Source organism: Ipomoea nil, unplaced genomic scaffold (assembly GCF_001879475.1).
Source record: "Ipomoea nil cultivar Tokyo-kokei standard unplaced genomic scaffold, Asagao_1.1 scaffold2144, whole genome shotgun sequence".
Taxonomy (NCBI): Eukaryota; Viridiplantae; Streptophyta; class Magnoliopsida; order Solanales; family Convolvulaceae; genus Ipomoea; species Ipomoea nil.
The window spans coordinates 45,841-67,416 of NW_017618572.1; the positions used below are offsets into that span (position 1 = coordinate 45,841).

Sequence of the window (21,576 nt, forward strand, 5' to 3'; positions counted from 1 at the left end):
TTGACATGAAAACATAGCAATCTGAGCCTTCTTTTTTTTTTTTTTTTTTTTTTCAGCACAAATGTGCAACTGTAATTGTGTGAATATGTGATGTTTCATGGTTTTATTTAACTTGTGTTTTGTCTTTTCGTAGGAAGATGATGAATGCTGAATTCTTATTTCTAAATTGCTGATTCTAAATGCTGAATAGTGAATACTGATAGAGTGATTGTGACTTTTGTGTTTTGGTGTTAGAGATTTTTGTCTTTTTGTCTCAATTCATATGTAAGAATTAAGATTGTATGTATGTTTGAGCATTTTACTAATTTACTTAGTCTTCTAGCATAGTAGCATGTCTACAAGACTTAGTAAGTCACTTAACATTTGAAAGTTAGTTACTACTTAGGCAATTTTTAAGTTAAGCTTGTTATTTTAGTTTTTTTATTTCAAATCCGAATCCGATCCGACCAAATTCGAACTTTGTAAAACCGAATGGAATTTCCTATAAAAATTAACGGATAGGAGTTAAAAAATGCAATCCATAATCCGATCGGGGCAGTTTCGATATCCGAACCGCCCGAACCCGTCCGATGCACACCCCTAATTACAACAGCAAATGAAAATGTTTGGAGCAAAGACACCTTTTTTCTGTGTCACAATAGAAGATTCCTTATTACCAGGAGTCAAGTTTCCACTCTGAGACATGTAAGGGAAAAGTGAATGTAATTTTAAGTTTTTAACAAATAACAATAGGGTTTTTTGTCATTATAGGATTTATAAGTTCCTTGTAGGCTTGTATTTCACTCTTGTGAATCTTAAATGTCAAATCTTGTGATTCTAAGATCTATAATTTCTGTGAGCCCTGTCATATCATTTTCCCAGCTGTACTATTAAAAGCACCCCATGAGGACATTAGCATGCACTATAATATAACAATATCCACACTAAGGATGTGAGGGCTTTAACAAACAAATTAAAGAAAGGTATGGAGTGGTTTTGTGATATGTTTTCTCCGATCCAGTAAAAGGGTATGTACACTACTACATATATACAAAATGTGATGGCATTGCATACCTTCCTGTCTGCTAGCTTACGGTTTATGGCATTAAGCACATTGTTGTACTCAGCAACCTTAACCTACAGCCATAAATTACCAACAAAAATTACAAGTTTGACAGAGCTTAGCTTCCAATGATAAATTTAAAATAAACTCAACTTTTCGGGCATATAACTGGGATTGAAAGGCATATATAACCAGGTTTCCTGCTCAGCAATTACATATGCCTCATAAATATGCACAATGGAGTCCAAAACATGAAAATTCTAGTGAAGTGAAAGACCAAATGTAGCTTCACAATAGCATAGTGAAACAATTATCCTCATCTTGCTACCTATCTTGGTAAAAGATTTAGTTCATATAAGAAACATGTTGTACAAACTGTTACTATCTACTAAAAATAACAATTTTTTTTTGAATGTCTTGGAAATAAATGTCATATTAAAAGGAGAAAGCACTAGATATCTTTTCCAGAATTTTTATACAATTTTATCTTAGAGATAAATAACTAAAACTCAGAGATCTAAAAACATATAGATAAATCACAAATAGTATTTCTTATCTCAAAGATGTCTAATTGATACAAGGAAACTAGACAATGAAGACTACTTTGCTTCAAAGTCTAGAAATGTTGTGTAAATATTAAAAGAAAAACGCGCTAAATAGGAAGGTTATGGTGCATCAATTGGAAACTGTGATGATATTATCAGTATTGGTGCCTGCTAGTTAGTTTTTAATATAAGAAAATTTTATCAAAAAGAAAAGGTTTACGGATAAGACGATAAAGCATCCTCATTACAAACTAATACCTTAAGATCATCCTCAATCTTCACAACTTGGGAGTGAACTCCATCTACAGTCTCCTTCAGAGGTGACATTATATTGTAGGATACTTAACCTCACCCCACACAAATCTAGGACAAAAATGAAATTGCAAAGTCTAGAAACAAGTCAAATGCATAGAAATCATAAAAGGAGGAAGAGAATAAGAAGAAGAAAATCAAAGAAGCCATAAAAATCAGATTTTTTTTTTATTCCAAGGCTTGATGGCCAGAAGATTTAAAGAAACTGTATCAACAGAACTGGTAAAACAAAGGTTACAAGAAATGCTTACATCAGATGCCAAATAAAAAATGCCCAGACATGAAATAGGAGAATTACTAAGCTGGGGTAGAAGAGTTATGAATTATAAGCAAAACGGAATGAACATAAATATATTATTGTATATACTTACAGCAGAATAAGCACTATCTATCTCCAATTCATACACTATCCTTTTTTGGATCATTATCCAGTGACCAATACAATGAAGAAGGGATGAACAATGGTAGGTACACAATGAATATCTTTCTACTCGACCTGGCTAGGCTAGTTCTTAAATAACAGTCAAAACGTTCTTGCTTTATCGTTGCCTCTTCAGACTAACTATATCTATTGTGTAACTCCAAAAGCTGCTCAAGAGACGCCGAAGACCATTTATCCTCGGTGTGTGCAAATACCTTCTCATTCAGAGAGTCTATAATTATGCTTATGCTACCAAAGCCATATATTTGATGATCATCATGTATCATGCCTGGCTTTAGCTTGAATACCAAACCATTCTGCTGCGCATGAGATTCTATTATTTTTTTCAAGCTGAACACTGATCGATTGTGTAACTCCAAAAGCAGATCAGGAGATGCCAAAGACCATTTATCCTCAGTTAGTGCAAATACCTTCTCATTCAAAGAGTCTATAATTATGCTTATTCTACCAAAGCTATATATTTGATGACCATCATGTATCCTGCCTGGCTTTGGTATTAATAGCAAACCATTCTGCTGGGCATGAGCTTCTATTTTTTTTTTCAAACTGAGCTTTGATTCACTATCTTCACCATCGACTTCGAGCCCACCACTCAAGTTCACAGAAGCATTTTCTTGAGCTTGTGCTGCTGCCTTTTTCTTGGTCTCTAATTGCCTCTTTTCAAACACTCTTATATTCTCTCTTAAACCTGGCTGGACTACCTCCATGCCTTTAGCAGCCTGGTTCACCATATCCATACCAACAAAAAGCCTATACTGGATATGATCATTTGCAAGAAGTTCAGGTGGCAATTCTTCTACTTTTATGTAAAGCTTCTTTTTTGAAACTTGCTTCAGCCAGGGCTTGTCTCTTTTGTGGCTTTCCAATGGCTGAGCAGGAAGAATAGGGGCAGACTTTGCTTCAGAGGGTGGCACCTTAGTCTCTTTGTATTCATTGAAACCCATTCCCATGTTCTTAGGCCGCAACTTTGGTTCAATAGGAGCTGTGGTACCTTGTTCATTCTTGCCAAGGCCACCTCCCTTATAACCCATCTTTTCAAGAAGCTTCATCCCAATCCCCTTAGTGTGCTTCTCAAATGATCCAAGGCCAGAAGATGATGCTCCAGTAGGCTTATCATCATCATGATCATCCTTAAGATCACTATCAATATGAATTTCAGTGGAGACAAAGTTAAGAGGCTTGGTAAGGTGTGGCTTCTTAGAAACTGAAAAGTCTTTCTTGCGCTGCTTTTTGCCCCTTCTCTCCTCATAGTCCGAATCGCTACTATCAGCAAAAATGCCATAGATAGCATCGGTCCGCGCCCGCTTCTCCTTGCGTTTACTACGGTAGTAAAACTCACCCTCATTCTCCATCACAAACGTAACCTTTCTTTCTATCTCCAGCTACGAGCTTAGGGCTTGGCTTGCGAGGGAGGGCTCAGGGCTCGATTAAATTGGAAGACGGAAGAAGATTTCCTTACCCTCCTAACTAATCTTCAGCAACGACATGCAAATCAAAGAATTGATGAGAGCTTTGAAAATTGACTCATCTCACAACTCAGAAGCAGCTATATATTTGAATACAAAAAGAGGAAATAACAGAGCGAAACCGGAATAGGAATATGAATAATGAATATGAATTTGAATAGGAATAGGAATAGGATTTAGCAGGGTGATGAGAAGACGATTGTGGACTTGTATAACAATTGTTTTTGTTGAATATTAGGAAATCTTTATTGAATATTAGGAAACTCCTACTCAGATGGACTTAGTTTCTCATTTCAATTAGGATTAGTTTAGTATATATATATATATATATATATAGAGAGAGAGAGAGAGAGAGAGGGGTCTATAGCAATAGTTATGCTGTGCAACCGAATGTACCATGCGCATGGTGCATACGGTTCAAAACGACGTCGTTTTGATTAAAAACGCGCGTCCCACTTAAAAAAAAAAAATCAGGTTCGACTCTCAGCAATAGCATTATTGTGGATATATAGTTATGAAATTGTGGTTATATAGTTATGAATTTATGGATATTTAGTTCATTCATTGTGGATATTTAGTTCAATCGTATATTGTGGATATTTAGTTCATTCATTCATTGTGGATTTTTACTTCATTCATTCACTGTGGATATATAGTTATGAAATTGTGGATATATAGTTATGAAATTGTGGTTATATAGTTATGAATTTATGGATATTTAGTTCATTCATTGTGGATATTTAGTTCAATCATATATATATATTGTGGATATTTAGTTCATTCATTGTGGATTTTTACTTCATTCATTCATTCATTGTGGATTTTTACTTCATTCATTCACTGTGGATATATAGTTATGAAATTGTGGGTATATAGTTATGAAATTGTAGTTATATAGTTATGAATTTTTGGATATATCAAAATGCTATTGCCGGGAATCGAACCTGATTTCTTCTTTAAGTGGGACGCGCGTTTTTTTAACCAAAACGGCGCCGTTTTGCAACCGTATGCACCTTGCAAGGTGCATTCGGTTGCACAGCATAATTTGCGGGTCTATAGAGGCATAGAGAACACATAAAGACCTAATGTATTGTAATTTTTTATCTACAAATCTACATCTACAATCTACAAATTTAATAAGAGTCAACAATGTTAGGTCATTAATTGAACAAAAAAAAATGACTGTGTAATTGTTTCTTAAAATTATTGGTTCGTATTATTTTGATTTTAGTATTATTTAATGATTTAATAATTTTCTTTATTTACCCTCTATTATATTATTTTTTTTCCATAAATAGCCATAGATTCCGTTAGTATAAACTTTAAGAACGAAATATTCTGTTAATTATTTATTATTCTTAACTTATTCATTAATTTCTATATATATAAAAAAAAAGGCTTAGGTTCAAACCACACCCCAATTAGAGTTGGCATCATTGTTAAACATATACTACGAATATGTTAAAACATATTAATATATATATATATATATATATATATATATATATATATATATTGGTTCCTGTGAGGTCATGTCTTCCTGTGCGGTCAGTGCGACATACACCATTAGGTATGTATAAATGCACCATACAGTGTTCGAAAATACACCAGAATGAAATGTCAAAAAATACACCACAAAAAAAATACACCACACATAATGGTGTATTTACGAACACTGTGTGGTGCATTTTTACATACCTAATGGTGTATGCCGCACTGACCGCACGAAAATACCTGACCTCATAGGAACCTGACTATATATATATATATATATATATATATATATATATATATATATATATATATATATATATATATAATTTAACATAAATTTTGGTCAAATAACTAATCCGACTAAATATATCCGACTAAATTTTGGTGAGTGTATGTATTTAGTCGGATTAGTTATTTGACCAAAATTTATGTTAAATTATATATATATATATATATATATATATATATATATATATATATATATATATATTACACAATTTTAGTATAAGTAAGATAAAACAGCAAAAGTTAACAAAAAATGAGTCAACCTAGATGGTAAACCATGTGTGTTTGCCAAAGGAAGGGCACAGGTTTAAATCCTATGTAATCTTTTTAGCTTGAACCCAGATTTTATAGCTATTTGAATAATGGTGAGGGTCTCAAAGAACGCAGTTTTTATGGCTATGTGAGATGTGAATTTTCTCTCTCACACACATATATACTTTTATATTAATAATGAGATGTGTAATTTATAATGTGTTTTCTATTAGAATTATTTTATCAAAACAAATATGTTTCATATTTTATCAAATAAATTGTTATTTCATATTGTTTTAATGTTTTGCATAAGGTTTTGATGCTTAACATTTTGTTATAAACTTATAGATATTTTTTATTATTTAAACTTCACCCCACTCAACTATTTTTCTGGGCCCGCCCCTAAGTTGGGCATCAAAGATTTTAAATCATGAACTTTAAAAATTATTTGATTTTCTTGCATTTAAAAAAAAAAACAAGTTTAGGTTGAGTTTTTTTTTTCTTCGTTTAATTAATCTTTGACGGCAATAATGTTACCGGAAATATAATATAAGAGTAACGAATAAGAGAGTAACAATAGTTGTATTGCCTTTGTCTCAGTATAGAAAGTACAGTGTGTCCCCTGCTCAGCTGAGGGAAGTTCTATTTATGCTAGGTCCTAACGGTAACAACATGAAGAGACATCTTTGGGGAGCTGAGCTAACGGCAAGAATATGAAGAGTCATGAATGAGGCGTTGAGGCTTTAACTCTCTCTCATCAGAGGTGGCATCAAAGGTGGCTTCAATGACAATAAATGTGACACCTGTTGGATTCTAACCGTTGGAGTTCTGCCCGTTGGGTTCCCATATGATGCTGAGTCAGATGCTCATTTGTGATCCGGGTCGGGTGCCAGCCCTATTATCCTGTCACCAGTCCCCCCTACTCCTGAGTCAACGGATGTGTTTGAGTTGACTTGGGAGTAAGGCTGAATCTATCTTGATCCTGTGTAGAATCCTGCTTGATTTAGGATATGTGATTTTATTTGATCCTGTGTATGTGATTTTATATATATATATATATTTTAATCACATATAATTTTATTTTATTTCTTATGCTAGCCGAGATAGGCTTTGGCCTAGGTTGGCAGAGGTGCGTGCCTCTGGCTGAGGCGTCGCCTCGACCGATCGTGGCCGAGGCGTGCGCCTCGACCGATCTTGGCTGAGGCGTCGCCTCGACTGATCGTGGCCGAGGCGTGCGCTTCGACTGATCGTGGCCGAGGCGTCTCCTCGACCTATCGTGGCCGAGGCGTGCGCCTAGACCGATCTTGGCCGAGGCGTCGCCTCGACTGATCGTGGCCGAGGCGTCGCCTCGACCGATCGTGGCCGAGGCGTCGCCTCGGCTGACCGTGGCCGAGGCGTCGCCTCGGCCGATTGTGGTCGAGGCGTCGCCTCGACCGATCGTGGCCGAGGCGTCGCCTCGACCGATCGTGGCCGAGGCGTCGCCTCGACCGATCGTGGCCGAGGCGTGCGCCTCGACCGACCGTGGCCGAGGCGTGCGCCTCGGCCGATCATGGCCGAGGCGTCGCCTCGACCGATAGTGGCCGAGGCGTCGCCTCGACCGATCGTGGCCGAGGCGTCGCCTCGACCGACCGTGGCCGAGGCGTCGCCGACGCCTCGACCGATCGTGATCGAGGCGTCGCCTCGACCGATCGTGGCCGAGGCGTCGCCTCGACCGACCGTGGCCGAGGCGTGCGCCTCGGCCGATCGTGGCCGAGGCGTGGCCTCGACCGATCGTGGACGAGGCGTCGCCTCGACCGATCGTGGACGAGGCGTCGCCTCGACCGATCGTGGCCGAGGCGTCGCCTCGTCCGATCGTGGCCAAGGCGTTGCCTCGACCGATCGTGGCGGAGGCGTCGCCTCGACCACTCGTGGCGGAGGCGTGCGCTTCGGCTGATCGCGGCCGAGGCGTAGCCTCGAACGATCGTGGCTGGGGCAGGCTCCGGCCTTTTTTTTTTTTTCTTTTTTTCTTTGGCCGAGACGGACTTCGGCGTTGGTCGAGGCGGGCGCCTCGGCCGAACCGTGGTCGAGGCGGGCGCCTCGGCCGAACCGTGGCCGAGGTGTGCGCCTCGGCTAACCATTGGCCGAGGCGGGTGCCTCGGCCAACTCTTGGCCGAGGCGGGCGCCTCGGCCAACACTTGGCCTAAGCGCACCTCGGCCAACCCTTGGCCGAGGCGCGCGCCTCGGCCAACACTTGGCCGAAGCGCACCTCGGCCAAGTGCCGAGGCGCACCTCGGTCAGACTGTGGCCGAGGCGGGCTCCTCGGCCAAACTGTGGCCGAGGCGTGCCTCGGTCAGACTGTGGCTGAGGCGGGCTCCTCGGCCGAACTTTGGCCGAGGCTTGCCTCGGCCATCCGAGTTGAGTCACGTCTCGGCCAACCTGTGGCTGGGGCGTGCTACTCGTTCTTTTTTTTTTTTTTTTTTTTTTTTTTTTGGAAACAACATGGGCGCACCACAAGCACGAGATACTATTCCAAAAGATTTCAGAATGCAAAGCGGGCGGACCGCGATTGCCAAACACTAGTCCCAAACGACTACTAGAATATTAAGGAAAATACTTAATCAAATGTTCCTAGCTCCATACCCGATCGATTATCTTTACAGATGGTGTGGACTTATGGATCATTTCTGCCAATCTTTTTGCATGCTTTAACGTAACAACTGCGGGCTGCTCGCTGGTTTCCTCTGACGACCCCTATCCCATTCGGAGTAGGGAACTTCATACACAAGTGTTCCACCGACACTATGGCCTTGAGGTCCTCCAGTGCCGGCCTCCCCAAAATGATGTTGTGCGCACAAGTGAGTCTTACCACGATGAATTCCATGTCAAGTTTGCGAATGTTAGGGCTCGTGCCTATCTCCACTGGTAAGGCCACCGACCCCTCCGTCTCCACTGAATCACCCGTAAATCCAGAGAGTGAGGTACGTACTTCTTTGAGCTGGTTCCTAGGTATCCCCAACTTGGTGAAGGCATCGTAATACATCACATTGACTGAGCTTCCCGTGTCGACTAAGATGCGGCGAATAATGACATCGTTGATGTCCATCTCAATCACCAAGGCGTCACGATGGGGTAGCGGGCCCTCTGGGAGGTCATCATTAGAGAAGGTGATGGCCTCCTGTCTCTGTTTCTTTTCTCTAGGAAGACTCGCCCCTTCTCCCACGTATATCTGTCGGCTCCACTTATTTCTTTCTGGGGGCGTGTCGCCCCCTGCCGGTCCACCATAGATAAAGTGTATGGTGTGTTTCTTTTGTCGTCTGGGCGCCACCTCGGTTTCTTTCTCGCTATCACTCTGCTCAGATATTTGGTCGTGGTCTCTTTTTTTGGCGTTTGAGGTGGATGGCTCGGTGCCATCCTCATTCATCCAGACATTTTTTGGTGGATTGTGTTGCGGCTGTTGCTGCTGCTTGGATCTCTTGACGAAATGTCGGAAGTAGCCCTGCTGGATGAGGTCTTCTATTTGTCTCTTCAAAACGTGACACTCATCCGTATCATGTCCGGCATGCCTATGAAACCTGCAGTACTTTGTTTGGTCTGCCTTTGGGGAGACCTTCATGCACTCCTCGGGGAATTCTACCATTCCCATCTCCTCAGCTTGCTTTAGAATGACACTGACGGGATGGGTAAGAGGAGTTAAATTACGCAAGGGGACTAGGCGAGGTCGTTCGTAGTCTCGGCCCTTCCCTGCGGTCGGGTGGTTCGAGAGTGGTACCTGGCTGGGCGGACCAGCTTTCCCAGGTTTCCCGTTTTTCCTGTTGTCCTCCTCATCTTTCTTTTTCCTGTCGACGTCCTCTGCCTCGGCATAGCGGCTAGCCGTCCTCATCAAATCTTCGTAAGAACGGGGGTGGTGGGCGTTCAGCTGCTTGTGGAAATACCCTGATCTTAAGGCATGGATAAATATTGGGATCACCGCCTTGGAGTCGAAGTCGTAGACATTACTGACTTCCTTTTTCCATTTGACCAGGAAGTTTTTTAGGCTCTCGCCTCTATCTTGCTTCACTACACAGAGGTGAGAGAAGGGTTTCTTACGCTGTATGCTACCGGAGAAGTATGTTAGGAAGCTCTTGGACAACTCCCCAAAGTTTTGGATCGACCCATCTGGGATGGTGTTGAACCAGTCTTGGGACGCTCCATCCAGGGTGGACAAGAACGCTCGGCACATGATGGCGTCCCCTGCCCCGATCATTACCATAGCAGCCTTGTACCTCGTCATGTGGACACGTGGGTCAGTGGCCCCCGTGTACTCCTTGATAGCGGGCAACCTAAAGTCCCTCGGCAAAGGTACGTCCATGATGCTTGGGGAGAATGGTGCTGTCATCTGTATCTCGGGTTCCGGCGACTGCTCCCGTGCCTCCACCCTTCTTGCTAACTCCTCGATTCTTCTCTGCAGCCTCTCGACCAGGGCTGACTCGTCAGGGTGCCGGCGCGGGGCCGGCTGCCGCTCCTCCATGTGTCGTCGTGGAGCTAGTTCATCAACGCGTCGCTTTCCCGCCGAGTGCCGTCGCGGAGCCGGCTCTTCGACGCGTCGCTCCTCCAAGTGTCGACGTAAGGCCGACTCATCAACGTGTTGGCGTGGGATCGGCTCCTGAGACTCGCCCACCTCCTCTGTGGGTGATCTCTCAGCTTCTCTGTTTTCGTGTTGGCGAGGACCTCTGGTAAAGGATCCCTCGGCCCGTGATCCTAATCTTTGCCGCACGGGCGCCCTTTGTCCCAGTCGTTCTGGTGCAGATTGGGAAGGGCCTGGTTGTCGTCTGGCCGGTGCACTTCTTTGGGTCTCCACCCTTATTTCCTGGGGCCGCGGCGGGGGCACTTGACCTTGCAGTCCCACCGCCACCTGATTTAGCGCCGCCGTCACTGCTTGCTGAATGACATCGGCAGTCGCCTGGAGGTTCATGACTTGGTTCGCCCCTCCATTGTGGGGTTGGTCTCGGAGGTCTCCTCCATTGTTGAGTTGGTCTCGAAGGCCTCCTCCATTGTTGAGTTGATCTCGAAGGTCCCCGGGCCTCCCGTTGTTGAGATGTTCTCGGAGGTCCCCTCCGCGATTGTTTGTGAGTAGGTCACGGAGGTCACCTGAGGCGTTGCCATTGTTCACGTTGCGAGAACCGTGGGAGCTGTGGGACGCCATTCTTTCAAGCTTGCTGTTGAAAGAGAAAAAAAAAAAGTTGTGTTGTAGCCTGCTTGAGTATTGGACTCAGGCTCTCAATGAAAGCACCAATGACGGTAATAATGTTACCGGAAATATAATATAAGAGTAACGAATAAGAGAGTAACAATAGTTGTATTGCCTTTGTCTCAGTATAGAAAGTACAGTGTGTCCCCTGCTCAGCTGAGGGAAGTTCTATTTATGCTAGGTCCTAACGGTAACAACATGAAGAGACATCTTTGGGGAGCTGAGCTAACGGCAAGAATATGAAGAGTCATGAATGAGGCGTTGAGGCTTTAACTCTCTCTCATCAGAGGTGGCATCAAAGGTGGCTTCAATGACAATAAATGTGACACCTGTTGGATTCTAACCGTTGGAGTTCTGCCCGTTGGGTTCCCATATGATGCTGAGTCAGATGCTCATTTGTGATCCGGGTCGGGTGCCAGCCCTATTATCCTGTCAATCTTCTTTTGATTATTTAGAACAAAACTTAATATTTCAATTATGCTTTTGCATTATTGGAATGATTTAGGTCATTATTGTATTAATATTTCTGTATGTATTTTTATAATGGTACAATTGTACATTATTTTGTAATTGTACATTACTTTATAAATATTATATTATTTTTTTTATTGGACAAAATTGTTCTTACATCATTGTTAGACTGTGCGACCTAACTACAAAGTTGTTGATCATAAATACAAAGAGTTACCAAAATAGTTCCTTCACTATAATGAAATTTCCAATTTGGTCCTTGACTATTTTTGTTACCCAATTAAGTCCTCCAATTATGAAAATGTTAACTAATTTAGTCCTCTGTTAGGTTATCTATAGAACATCTGTTAAATATGAGGGTAGTGTTGGCAATTCACTTCGCTGCCCAGGTTGCCCAGGCTGCCCATACTTTGCCATTAGAGTCAAAGGTTTGGTTCAAGACTTGAAAGACTAAAAAATTCGCAATTCCCAATTTGCAAACCCTACATTGGTGCTGCTGGTCCGACAAGAGCGTGTGCGATTGATGAATAAACCTTTGCGGGGAGAATACGCGGTGGGTGGCGGAGATCGAAGATTCATCTCCACGTGTACTACTATGGCTAGGGACTTACGACGCACGAAACGGCAAGAGCCCTTCGCGGGGAGAATGCTCTTCGTCGGACGGTAAGCTTCTCTTCGTTGAGAGTAAAACTGAGCAAGCATCTGCAGAGTATCATGACGCAGAGGAACAATTACAATTATCGGTTCCAGCTTTCAACACCAGATTATTATTTCTTCTTCCTCACACCAGTGTTCTCCATCGTCAGTAAAAGACGGCGTTACCGGCACCGGCAACGGGCTGTCTACCCCACCTCTATCGTTGAGAGCTAGCAATTCATTCTGTTTAAAAAAAAAAAAAAAACTTTTTTACACCAATTTAATTCTGTAAATTGTAATTTATGGGTGCTTAACTGCTTATTAAGGATATAGCATTTTAAATGGATAAAATATGACAAGAGTTTAAAAATGGAATGTACTTCCAGCACAGCCCGCTGTCATTTGACATAAAGAAGATGGAGAAAGTCGTGGGGGGCAGCCTCGTGGTGCCGTTTGTTGCTGCGAAAGAGGCGGTGGCATAGTATTGTTGTTGGGAAACATCGTCGTCTAGTGTGTCGGATTGCAGCAGCACAATAATCTGGACTGTGATAATGAATCTGACACTAGGAAGAGATTTAGCAGCTTGGATGCAATGGAAGTGAAATTCCAACACTACCCCCACATTTAATGCTGCCCGAACAAAGGACCAAATTGGTTAACATTTTCATAGTTGTATGACTTAATTGGGTAACAAAAATAGTCAAGGATCAAATTGGTAATTTCATTATAGTCAAGGGACCATTTTAGTAATTAACTCTAAATAAAATTATACATGGACCCTAAAATAGTGCGACCATTTTTCAAAGAATTGACAATGTTGACATCACAGTGGCCTCAATTGAATAGTTTACACATCAGAATATTATCAATGCATGAAAACTTCTAAATAAATTTGTAAGTTAATTTAATTTTTACTATATCATTATAACAATATCTATTGTGACCATATATTTTGAATTATTTATTATCTTTTTTTTGAAGGTGAATTATTTATTATCAGTTGACAACAATTGTAGCAATTGTCATTGACAAACTCTCAAAACAATTTGTCTCAACATGAATGGGAATTAAAAAAAAAAATCAATGATTTCATTATTGTTGATGAAAAGTATGTACGCCACTTTATTATTCTTATTAAATTAAATTTATTAGTAGCTACAACAAAAAATAATACGGAGTACATATGCATTTAATTAATTTAGAATTAGATGTCTATAATGCCTTTATTTTAAAAAATTATTCATTATAAAAAATTTAAAAAGAGATATAATTTCATTAGTTATATTATCTTTATTTTCTACAATTCAAAGGTTCCTTACCTTCAAATTGATTAATTTATTATATTCATTACCTTGTCCGTCTTCTTTTTACATTATCTTGTAATTAAATATCAAAGTTATAATACAAGGTATGTTTATATGTTTATATGTTTATATATATATATATATATATATATATATATATATATATATATATACCAAGTATTTTATACAAATATAATAAATATTAATATTTTGTTCAATACTTTCACATGATAACCCTATGATACACATCTCACAACACATGAAATATGTATGGGGGAAACTACCACTACCAAATATCAATAGGTGTTTGTAAGATAAAGAGTTCATAGTACAACTAAGATCATAGTCATATATACAACAATGCAAATCTAAAGCTTTCTACACTATAATCTCATTGCACGATGTATTCCTCTATGCTAGGCAAATTATGCTATGGAACCGTGTCCACCTTGCAAGGTAAACACGGTTCCACTGCATAACAATTGTCTATGCTACCACCAGTAACCCAATTGCACATGACACACTACCAAAATAAAAAAAAAATCAAAAAAAAAAACAAAAAAGAGAACATGTACTGAAGATGAAGATAATGATAATGCTACCCAAAAGAGAATTAAGAAGAATTAGAGAAATTTAAATCAAAAGTAGTATTTATTTAGACTATCGCTTTTAGACTTAAGTATTTAGAGTTTTAGACTAGCGTTATTACAAAGTTGCAAACATTTAGTTTAGTGACATTTACAATCAATCTCTCATACATTATCTTGCACTTACATACTTTAAATTACCGATTTAAATAAACAAATTAAATATTTATTTATCTATACATGAACATCTCCTATATAATATTGCATTGATATACTTTGAAATACTTATTTAAAAATAAATATTGGGCATTATCTCATGCGCGTAAAAAACTAGTAATAGGTATAAGGATCAAATAGGACATCAAACTACACACCAAAATGCAATTAGGCCATTGAACGCAAAAAATATGCAATTGAGTTTCTAAACTAACCAATTTCATGTCATTAGTCCAATTTACAAATTTTCAGGTTTCTAACATCTCATCCTAAATTTTTAGAAACCTAAAAACCTGCAAATTGGACTAATTGCATGAAATTAGTTAGTTTAGCAACTCAATTGCATTTTTTTAAGTTCAATGACATAATTGCATTTTGGTGTGTAGCGGGTGGTTGTTATTCTCCAGCCACCAGTCCTTCCAATCCCTCAATTTTAACATGGTATCAAAGCCTACTTTCCTAGGCTATTTTTCTTCCAATATTTCCGCCAGCACCTATTTTTTTGCGTAAACAAAAACCCGCGACTGTTTTCTCTTGTTCCAACGTGTCCGGTGGTTGTTTTCCAAATCTTTCAACACAGGACTCCTTGGAACCTCGTCGCGAGCCTTCGCTTAAAAACCCATCACCATCCGCAGCCGCACGCTCTATCACGTGCCACTATCGCCGACGGACTAGCTTTTGTTTTTCCAGCCAGATCTCCTCTTCTCCAGTGATTTCCTAGTCTCACCTCCTACATCGTTGGATTCTTCTCCTCGTTGCGACCTTAACTGGAAAATATGGTCTCCTTCCTCCATGCCATCGCTGTCTTCATGCGTCGACGACCTTCCAACTCTCTTCGTCAGTTCCGCGACTCCATCTATGTGCCTGTGATGTATTTTTCCGGTGAAATTTTTTCCAAACTGTTGTTTTCCCCGTCTTTGGACCTTTTTGGTGAAATTTGAAGGCTGTTGTAAGAATATTAGAATAGGCAAAGAGGGGAGAGGGAAGGTTCAGACTTCTCATTCATCATACCGAATTCTTATACAAAGGTATCATCATATACAAGGTAATAATGAATACATATAAAAGGTAGTAACCATATCAATTACAACTGCTACCATATATATAATAATGTCCACAATAATCATATTTATAACACTCATTATAACCTGACAAGGCTTAAACCACTCCTTGTGGCATTTTTTTTATGAATGCTGGTGTTGGCTATGTGTAGATTGAGCCCCAGGCAAGGTGACTACAATGCTAGTAGCCGCGACATCATTCATTAGCCCAGTCGGCCAGAAAACATGGACTGAAACACGTCTGCTGCTGCGAAGGAAACACTGCCACTGGACTACGAAGGCCGATCGCCAGGCGCGACATAACTGATCTGGCGGTGGGCTGCGACGCCACCTCGGGCGTGACCGGCAGCCATGCTAGTCTGGATATCCGCGGAGAGAAAAAGCCGATCTGAAGTGCGGAGAGAAAGGCGTCCTGGTCATCGGACTACGAAGTTCGGTCGCTATAAATTTGGCAAATTAAACTCTAGATAAATGCTTATTTTTAATATATTAAATATTTATTTTTTGTGTGTTGAAGGTTTATTATTTAATATATAAAAAATGAACATTCAATTTATTAAAAAGGGAAATTTGTAATTTATGTCTCTCAAATATGTCAATTATCTATGTCACCCTTAAATTATTAGTGGTGTAAATGTTGTCCCTCAATTTTTAAAATGTGACATATATTGCCCCTCGCCTAATAGGAAGAAGGAGAAATATGATTGTCGGTGGAAGGAGAACAAATTAAGAAAGAAAAATAGATGAGGCAATATATGCCAAGTCTTGAAAATTGAGGACAACATTTGCACTATTAATAATTCAGGAGTGACATTGATAATTGACATATTTGTGAGACATAAATTACAATTTTTCCTATTAAAACTAAATCTTTAATATTATAAGGTAAATCATGGTAAATTTTAATAGATCTTTAATATTATAACTTTATAAGGTAGATCATGGTAAATAGTACTCCGTATCAGGCCTGGCCCTGGGCAAGGGCAGGCTGGGCCCTTGCCTAGGGCCCACTCTTGGAAGGGGCCACCACCCTATCTCAATACCTTTATATATACTATAGATGTTTTCTATAATAAATTATTATAAAGTTTGTAAGTGTATTGAAAGTCAAACGAGTTGGTAGTGCTTGTTGTTTGAGTGCGTGAGATCTCGGGTCCTTATTTTTTAGGGATATTATTATATAGTACTAAAATTGAATTTTGGGATATTATTATATAGTATTAAAATTGAATTTAGGGATATTATTGTTATATAGTATTAAAATTGTAACTAAATTTATTTATATTTTTAACTTGTATTTTAAAAAAAAAATTAATTTGTAACTTTGTGTTTTTTTTTTTCTTTTTTTTTTTTTAATTATAGTGAGATTTATAATATAGATTGATTTGTGATTCATATCAAATTCTGAATATATTTCTATTCAAGTATTTTACTACTTATATTTAAAATATGTATCATTTTGTGAACTTTATAATGAGTATGTATATGTAATATATTTTGTGATTTAGTTATGAAAAATATTTTAAAAGATAGTTTAGTTTTTATGAATTATTTAGTCAATGTAGTTTAGAAGTCATATAATTCATATTGTGCATCATCGTATTCAAATTAATCTAGAAAAAATTGAAATTGATGTAACTAAAAGAAAAAGTATTTATAAATATAAATATGATATCAATATAGAAGATGTGTGATTTATTATGTCTTTTTTATTCGAACTATTTTATTCAATTAATTATGTTTCATATTTTATTATGAATATCTTTTATCACGTTTAGAGTATTTTGATTTATCCTCAAAAAAAAAAAAAGAAAAAAAAAGAGTATTTTGATTTATTGCTCCCAATAATTAAAATTTTTTGCTATGCTCTTATTTGTATGTTTTGTTTTATAATTTTTTATTAAAAATTACTTTATTATTTATTATAATAATGTGATTCTGTATAAGCTCATTTGGTTTTAATTTATTTTTTAAATCATTTGATTTTAAAATATTTATTCATTTTTATAAACTATAATTTTTTATTTATGAAAGCACTGATGTAGTTATTGACTATTTTAGATTTAAGAATGCATCTAGAATTGTTTTCATCTGTATGTATAATTGTCAAAAACATGTGAATCTTATTTCAAGTTATTTGACATTAGTATTCTTTCCCTTATTTAATTTAAATTTGGGATAAAGTACAAATAAGCCACTGAACTATTTGGAAAACAGCAATTAAGCCATCGAACTCAAATAATCATCAAATAAGCCATTGAACCCGGAAAAAAAAAGCAAATAAGCCATTGAACCCTGAAAAAAAAGAGCAATAAACATTTTTTATAGGTTAACTCCAAGTTTTTGCTAATTAGATTGCCAAATGTTTATTTTATTTACATTTATTATTTTTTTTATTAATATTATCCACTTGGATAGTATTATGTTTTAAAATAATTATAATCAAAATAATTTTATCTTGTCGAGATTTGATTTGTTTATTTATTATTATTTTTTCACTAGATCTTTTGTTTAAAAAAATAATAATAAATAAATAAATTAGATCTAGACAAGACAAAACTACTTTGATTATAATTACTTTAAAATATATTACTATGTAGATGGATTATATAATAAAAAAACGTAAATAAAATAAACATTTGGCAATCCAGTCAGTAAAAACCTGGAGTTAACATGTTAAAAATATTAATTACTCTTTTTTTCCAGGTTCAATGGCTTATTTGGGGGTTATTTGAGTTCGATGGCTTAATTGCTCTTTCCCAAATAGTTCAGTGGCTTATTTGTACTTTATCCCTTTAAATTTTAGTTATAAAATTAATATTTATTTAATATAGTGTCCATTTTTGTTCCTACGCCCGCCTATAAAATGATAGGACTGGCCCTGCTCCGTATAATGATTGTATAAATTTTTTGGACGCCAATGTCTAGACTTGCTCAAGGTTTGGAGTTTGGACAATTGGACGAGCAATGCAAACAACAGCATCCATACGAATTTAAACCTTAAACATGCAGATAAACTAACCATAAAATATACACAGCGGAAGACTAGATATGAAATATATGGAAAACGTAGAGTGCTATGCCACGCTCACTCAACAGTGAATGCATAGGCGTAAACATCTGCAACATAATCCAACTATCCAAAAACAATGTCAACGACAAGGAGTCTAAAGTCTAACAAAGGCACGTAGGCCCAAACCATCATAAGGTTCAAGGGATCTATACTAACTGTCTCTAGATCGCGCTCTCGTCTACTCAGCACCTGAAAGAACACAAACATATATATGGGACGACGCCCGGTCAACGAATGATACTGGTAACCCACCAATACATGTGAAATATCATACATAGATAGGATATATATACAAAATCATTCGCGAAACGGGATATAGTATATATAAGTTCAAATCCAAGAGTAGAAGTCAAACACAAGACTCTATGCACTCACAACAAAGACAAGGCAACACATCCCAAGACCACAAGAAGTAATAACGACTCACAAGAACGGCTCAAGGCATAATCTACCATCACACAGTAGATTAACACCCGACATGCATAACACAAGAGAGTAAGGACACAACCATTGGCAACACATGCCTTTGTGACAACACATGTCACAAATAAAGAAATACACAACAACGGCTACACAAGCCTTCGTGACATCACCCATCAAGAATTGAGATGCCTTCCTTATGCCCGGTTCCAACCTTATGGCTACCCCCAACCTTATGTCTAATTCCAACCATTACCTCCAAGACCCCTGTACACCAAGTCTAACATTTTCCCTCCGAGGACCGTCGTCCCCATCCGCCAACGACCGCCAACAAAACCACCAATTCATAGTACACGAGGGTACCGATCACACACACGGCAACACATGCCTCCCAAGAAATACGTGAACCCGACACACAGGTCACAAACTCCATAATCACGTCATGGCCACCACGAGGACCACTGCCGTACCTTGGTGACTAATGTCCCATACCATTAATCGTGCAATCCAGGTACAACCACACACACCACACTACAACAGGAATCAATCAACGGATTACAACGAAGATATGAAATCATACTCAATCAAGGAATGGATCACAATCTGACAACAACGATGATTGGCACAAGTCATCATCAACATTAGGAAAGGACAAACAACACACACGCTAGCATTTAAACACTGAACTAGCATGCTTATCAAACGGGTAAACCGAACATAGTTCAGTAGAACACACAAGACTCACCACGGTTCAACGAATCACAATGTTGAACACATAGCACGATTCAAGACACCAAAACCTCCATGGAATCCTACCATATAGTTCTAGACATACGAAACATCAAGAAGACGCTCAAATAGTTCCATAAAAGAACATCGGGAAGTCAAAAGGCCAAATACCGAGTCAAAAGAATCACGGAGAACAAATCCCCGCACAACTCCATATATGTACCCCGCAGGAACACACTTCATCAGCCCGCGTTCCTCGCGGGTGGGGCGGCGGGTAGGCCACTGCCCGCCGTTCCGCCCGCGGGTACCATGCTCTGTACAAAAATATCCCTTCGGGGATTTTCAACACCAAGCTCAAATTCAAATCCAAAACATGCCAAATCTCACCAAATACAGCAAAATGACTTGAATCAAAGGAATAGCCAAGAAATGGCATACAAGAACTCTAACAACAAGCTCTAGATATGCATTTTCACAAGACAATGCATCCACACTCACATTTCATAGCACAATCACATGTAGAATCCAAGAAATCATCATATAGGTAATGAAAATAGATTTTGTAGAGCATGTGTTACCTCTTGAAGACTTATCCTTCACTTACAACACTCCTCAAGCTCCTAACAAGGTCCCCTTTCCACACCCACTTCAAGAACACACCAAAACATCATAAAGATTTCACCTTTAGAAAAAGATACCTTAGAAAACACTAAAAACACAAAAGGAGCTTAGATCTTACCCTCCTAGATGCTCAAAAGTAGGAAATGTTGAATCTTGAAGACAAAATTGGAAGATCTTGGTAGCCCTAGATTTAGCTTGGAGAGAAAGCTAACTAGCTTTTTAGAGAGAAGGGAGAGCTTATGATTTTGGAGAGTGTTTGAGAGAAATGAAATGTGTCTCATAGGTTAGCTTGGAAGACTATTGCAAGGGAAATGTCTTATTTATCCTTACTAAGATGAAATGTGTAAGGGAACAATGGAACTATTCACAAAGCTTTAGGTACAACACTTGACTTTGGGTTGACTAGTCAATTACTAGTCCCCGACTATTGAATTTTCAGGAATTTAAGGAATCAAATTACCAATTGGTTGAGGATTAATTACTTAATTAATCCCTAAATTGAATTTTGGATTACGGGGTGTCACAGCGGTCCTAATACGGCTCCATTTTTTTTAATGTAAAGAAACGACAGTGGTTACAATTTAACGGAGCGCGTATTTCTTGGTGTATTAATTACCAACTGAAACTACAATGTATCTAAATTGACACTGCCCCACGTATTATTTTTATATTATCAAATGAAACTGCAATTGAATTGAAATGAAACTATAGTTGTGTTGAAATGAAACTGCAGTGTATACAAAATGAAACTGAATAACAATTTCACATATTTGAGTGTATATTGCCCAGCGAAACTGTAGTTATATCAAAATAATAATGTAGTTGTGTTGAAATGAAACTGCAGTGTATATAAAATGAAACTGAATAACATTTCACATATTTGAGTGTATATTGTGCAATGAAAGTGTAGTTATATCAAAATGATAATGTAGTTGTGTTTTAATGAAAGTGTATATAAAATAAAACTAAATAACATTTTCACATATTTGAGTGTATAAATATCGAATGAAACTGTAATTATATCGAAATGAAACTGTAATTGTGTTGAAATGAAACTGCATTGTAAACAAAATGAAACTGAACATGTTATACAATCCAATTTACTTTTTTTGCGGATAACGCGAAATGGCGCGGAACAGGTGTTGTTTCTTTTAATTAAAAGAAACGATGTCGTTTAGAAGCTCGGTCCATAATCCATTATGGACCGCAGTCCATGATATAATTTGCCTTCAAACATAGTTTTTTTTTTTTTTTTTTTTAAATCTCTATTTTTGTTTGTTTGTTTGTTTGTTTTTTTTTTTTTTTAATTTCAATTTCGATGGTTTATATTATCTAAATTCAACTTTAATTTTACGAATTTTCTTAATTCTAAACAAGTTTTAGATCAAATGTAGATTTTTTTTTTTTAGTAGTT

The 21,576-nt window shown here is 38.3% G+C and overlaps 1 protein-coding gene across 1 annotated transcript; it reads right to left on the reverse strand.

The window, feature by feature from the left end:
• Window positions 1–2,457: 2,457 nt before the first annotated feature.
• LOC109148573 (septin and tuftelin-interacting protein 1 homolog 2-like) lies at window positions 2,458–3,693 on the reverse strand. Its single transcript, XM_019296308.1, has one exon. The coding sequence runs from the start codon at window positions 3,691–3,693 to the stop codon at window positions 2,458–2,460; it is 1,236 nt and encodes a 411-aa protein (XP_019151853.1).
• Window positions 3,694–21,576: the final 17,883 nt, after the last annotated feature.

What these genes read in the sequence shown, in the direction of transcription:
- LOC109148573 (XM_019296308.1), bottom strand. Translation starts at nt 3,693, where the DNA reads ATGGAGAATGAGGGTGAGTTTTACTACCGTAGTAAACGCAAGGAGAAG.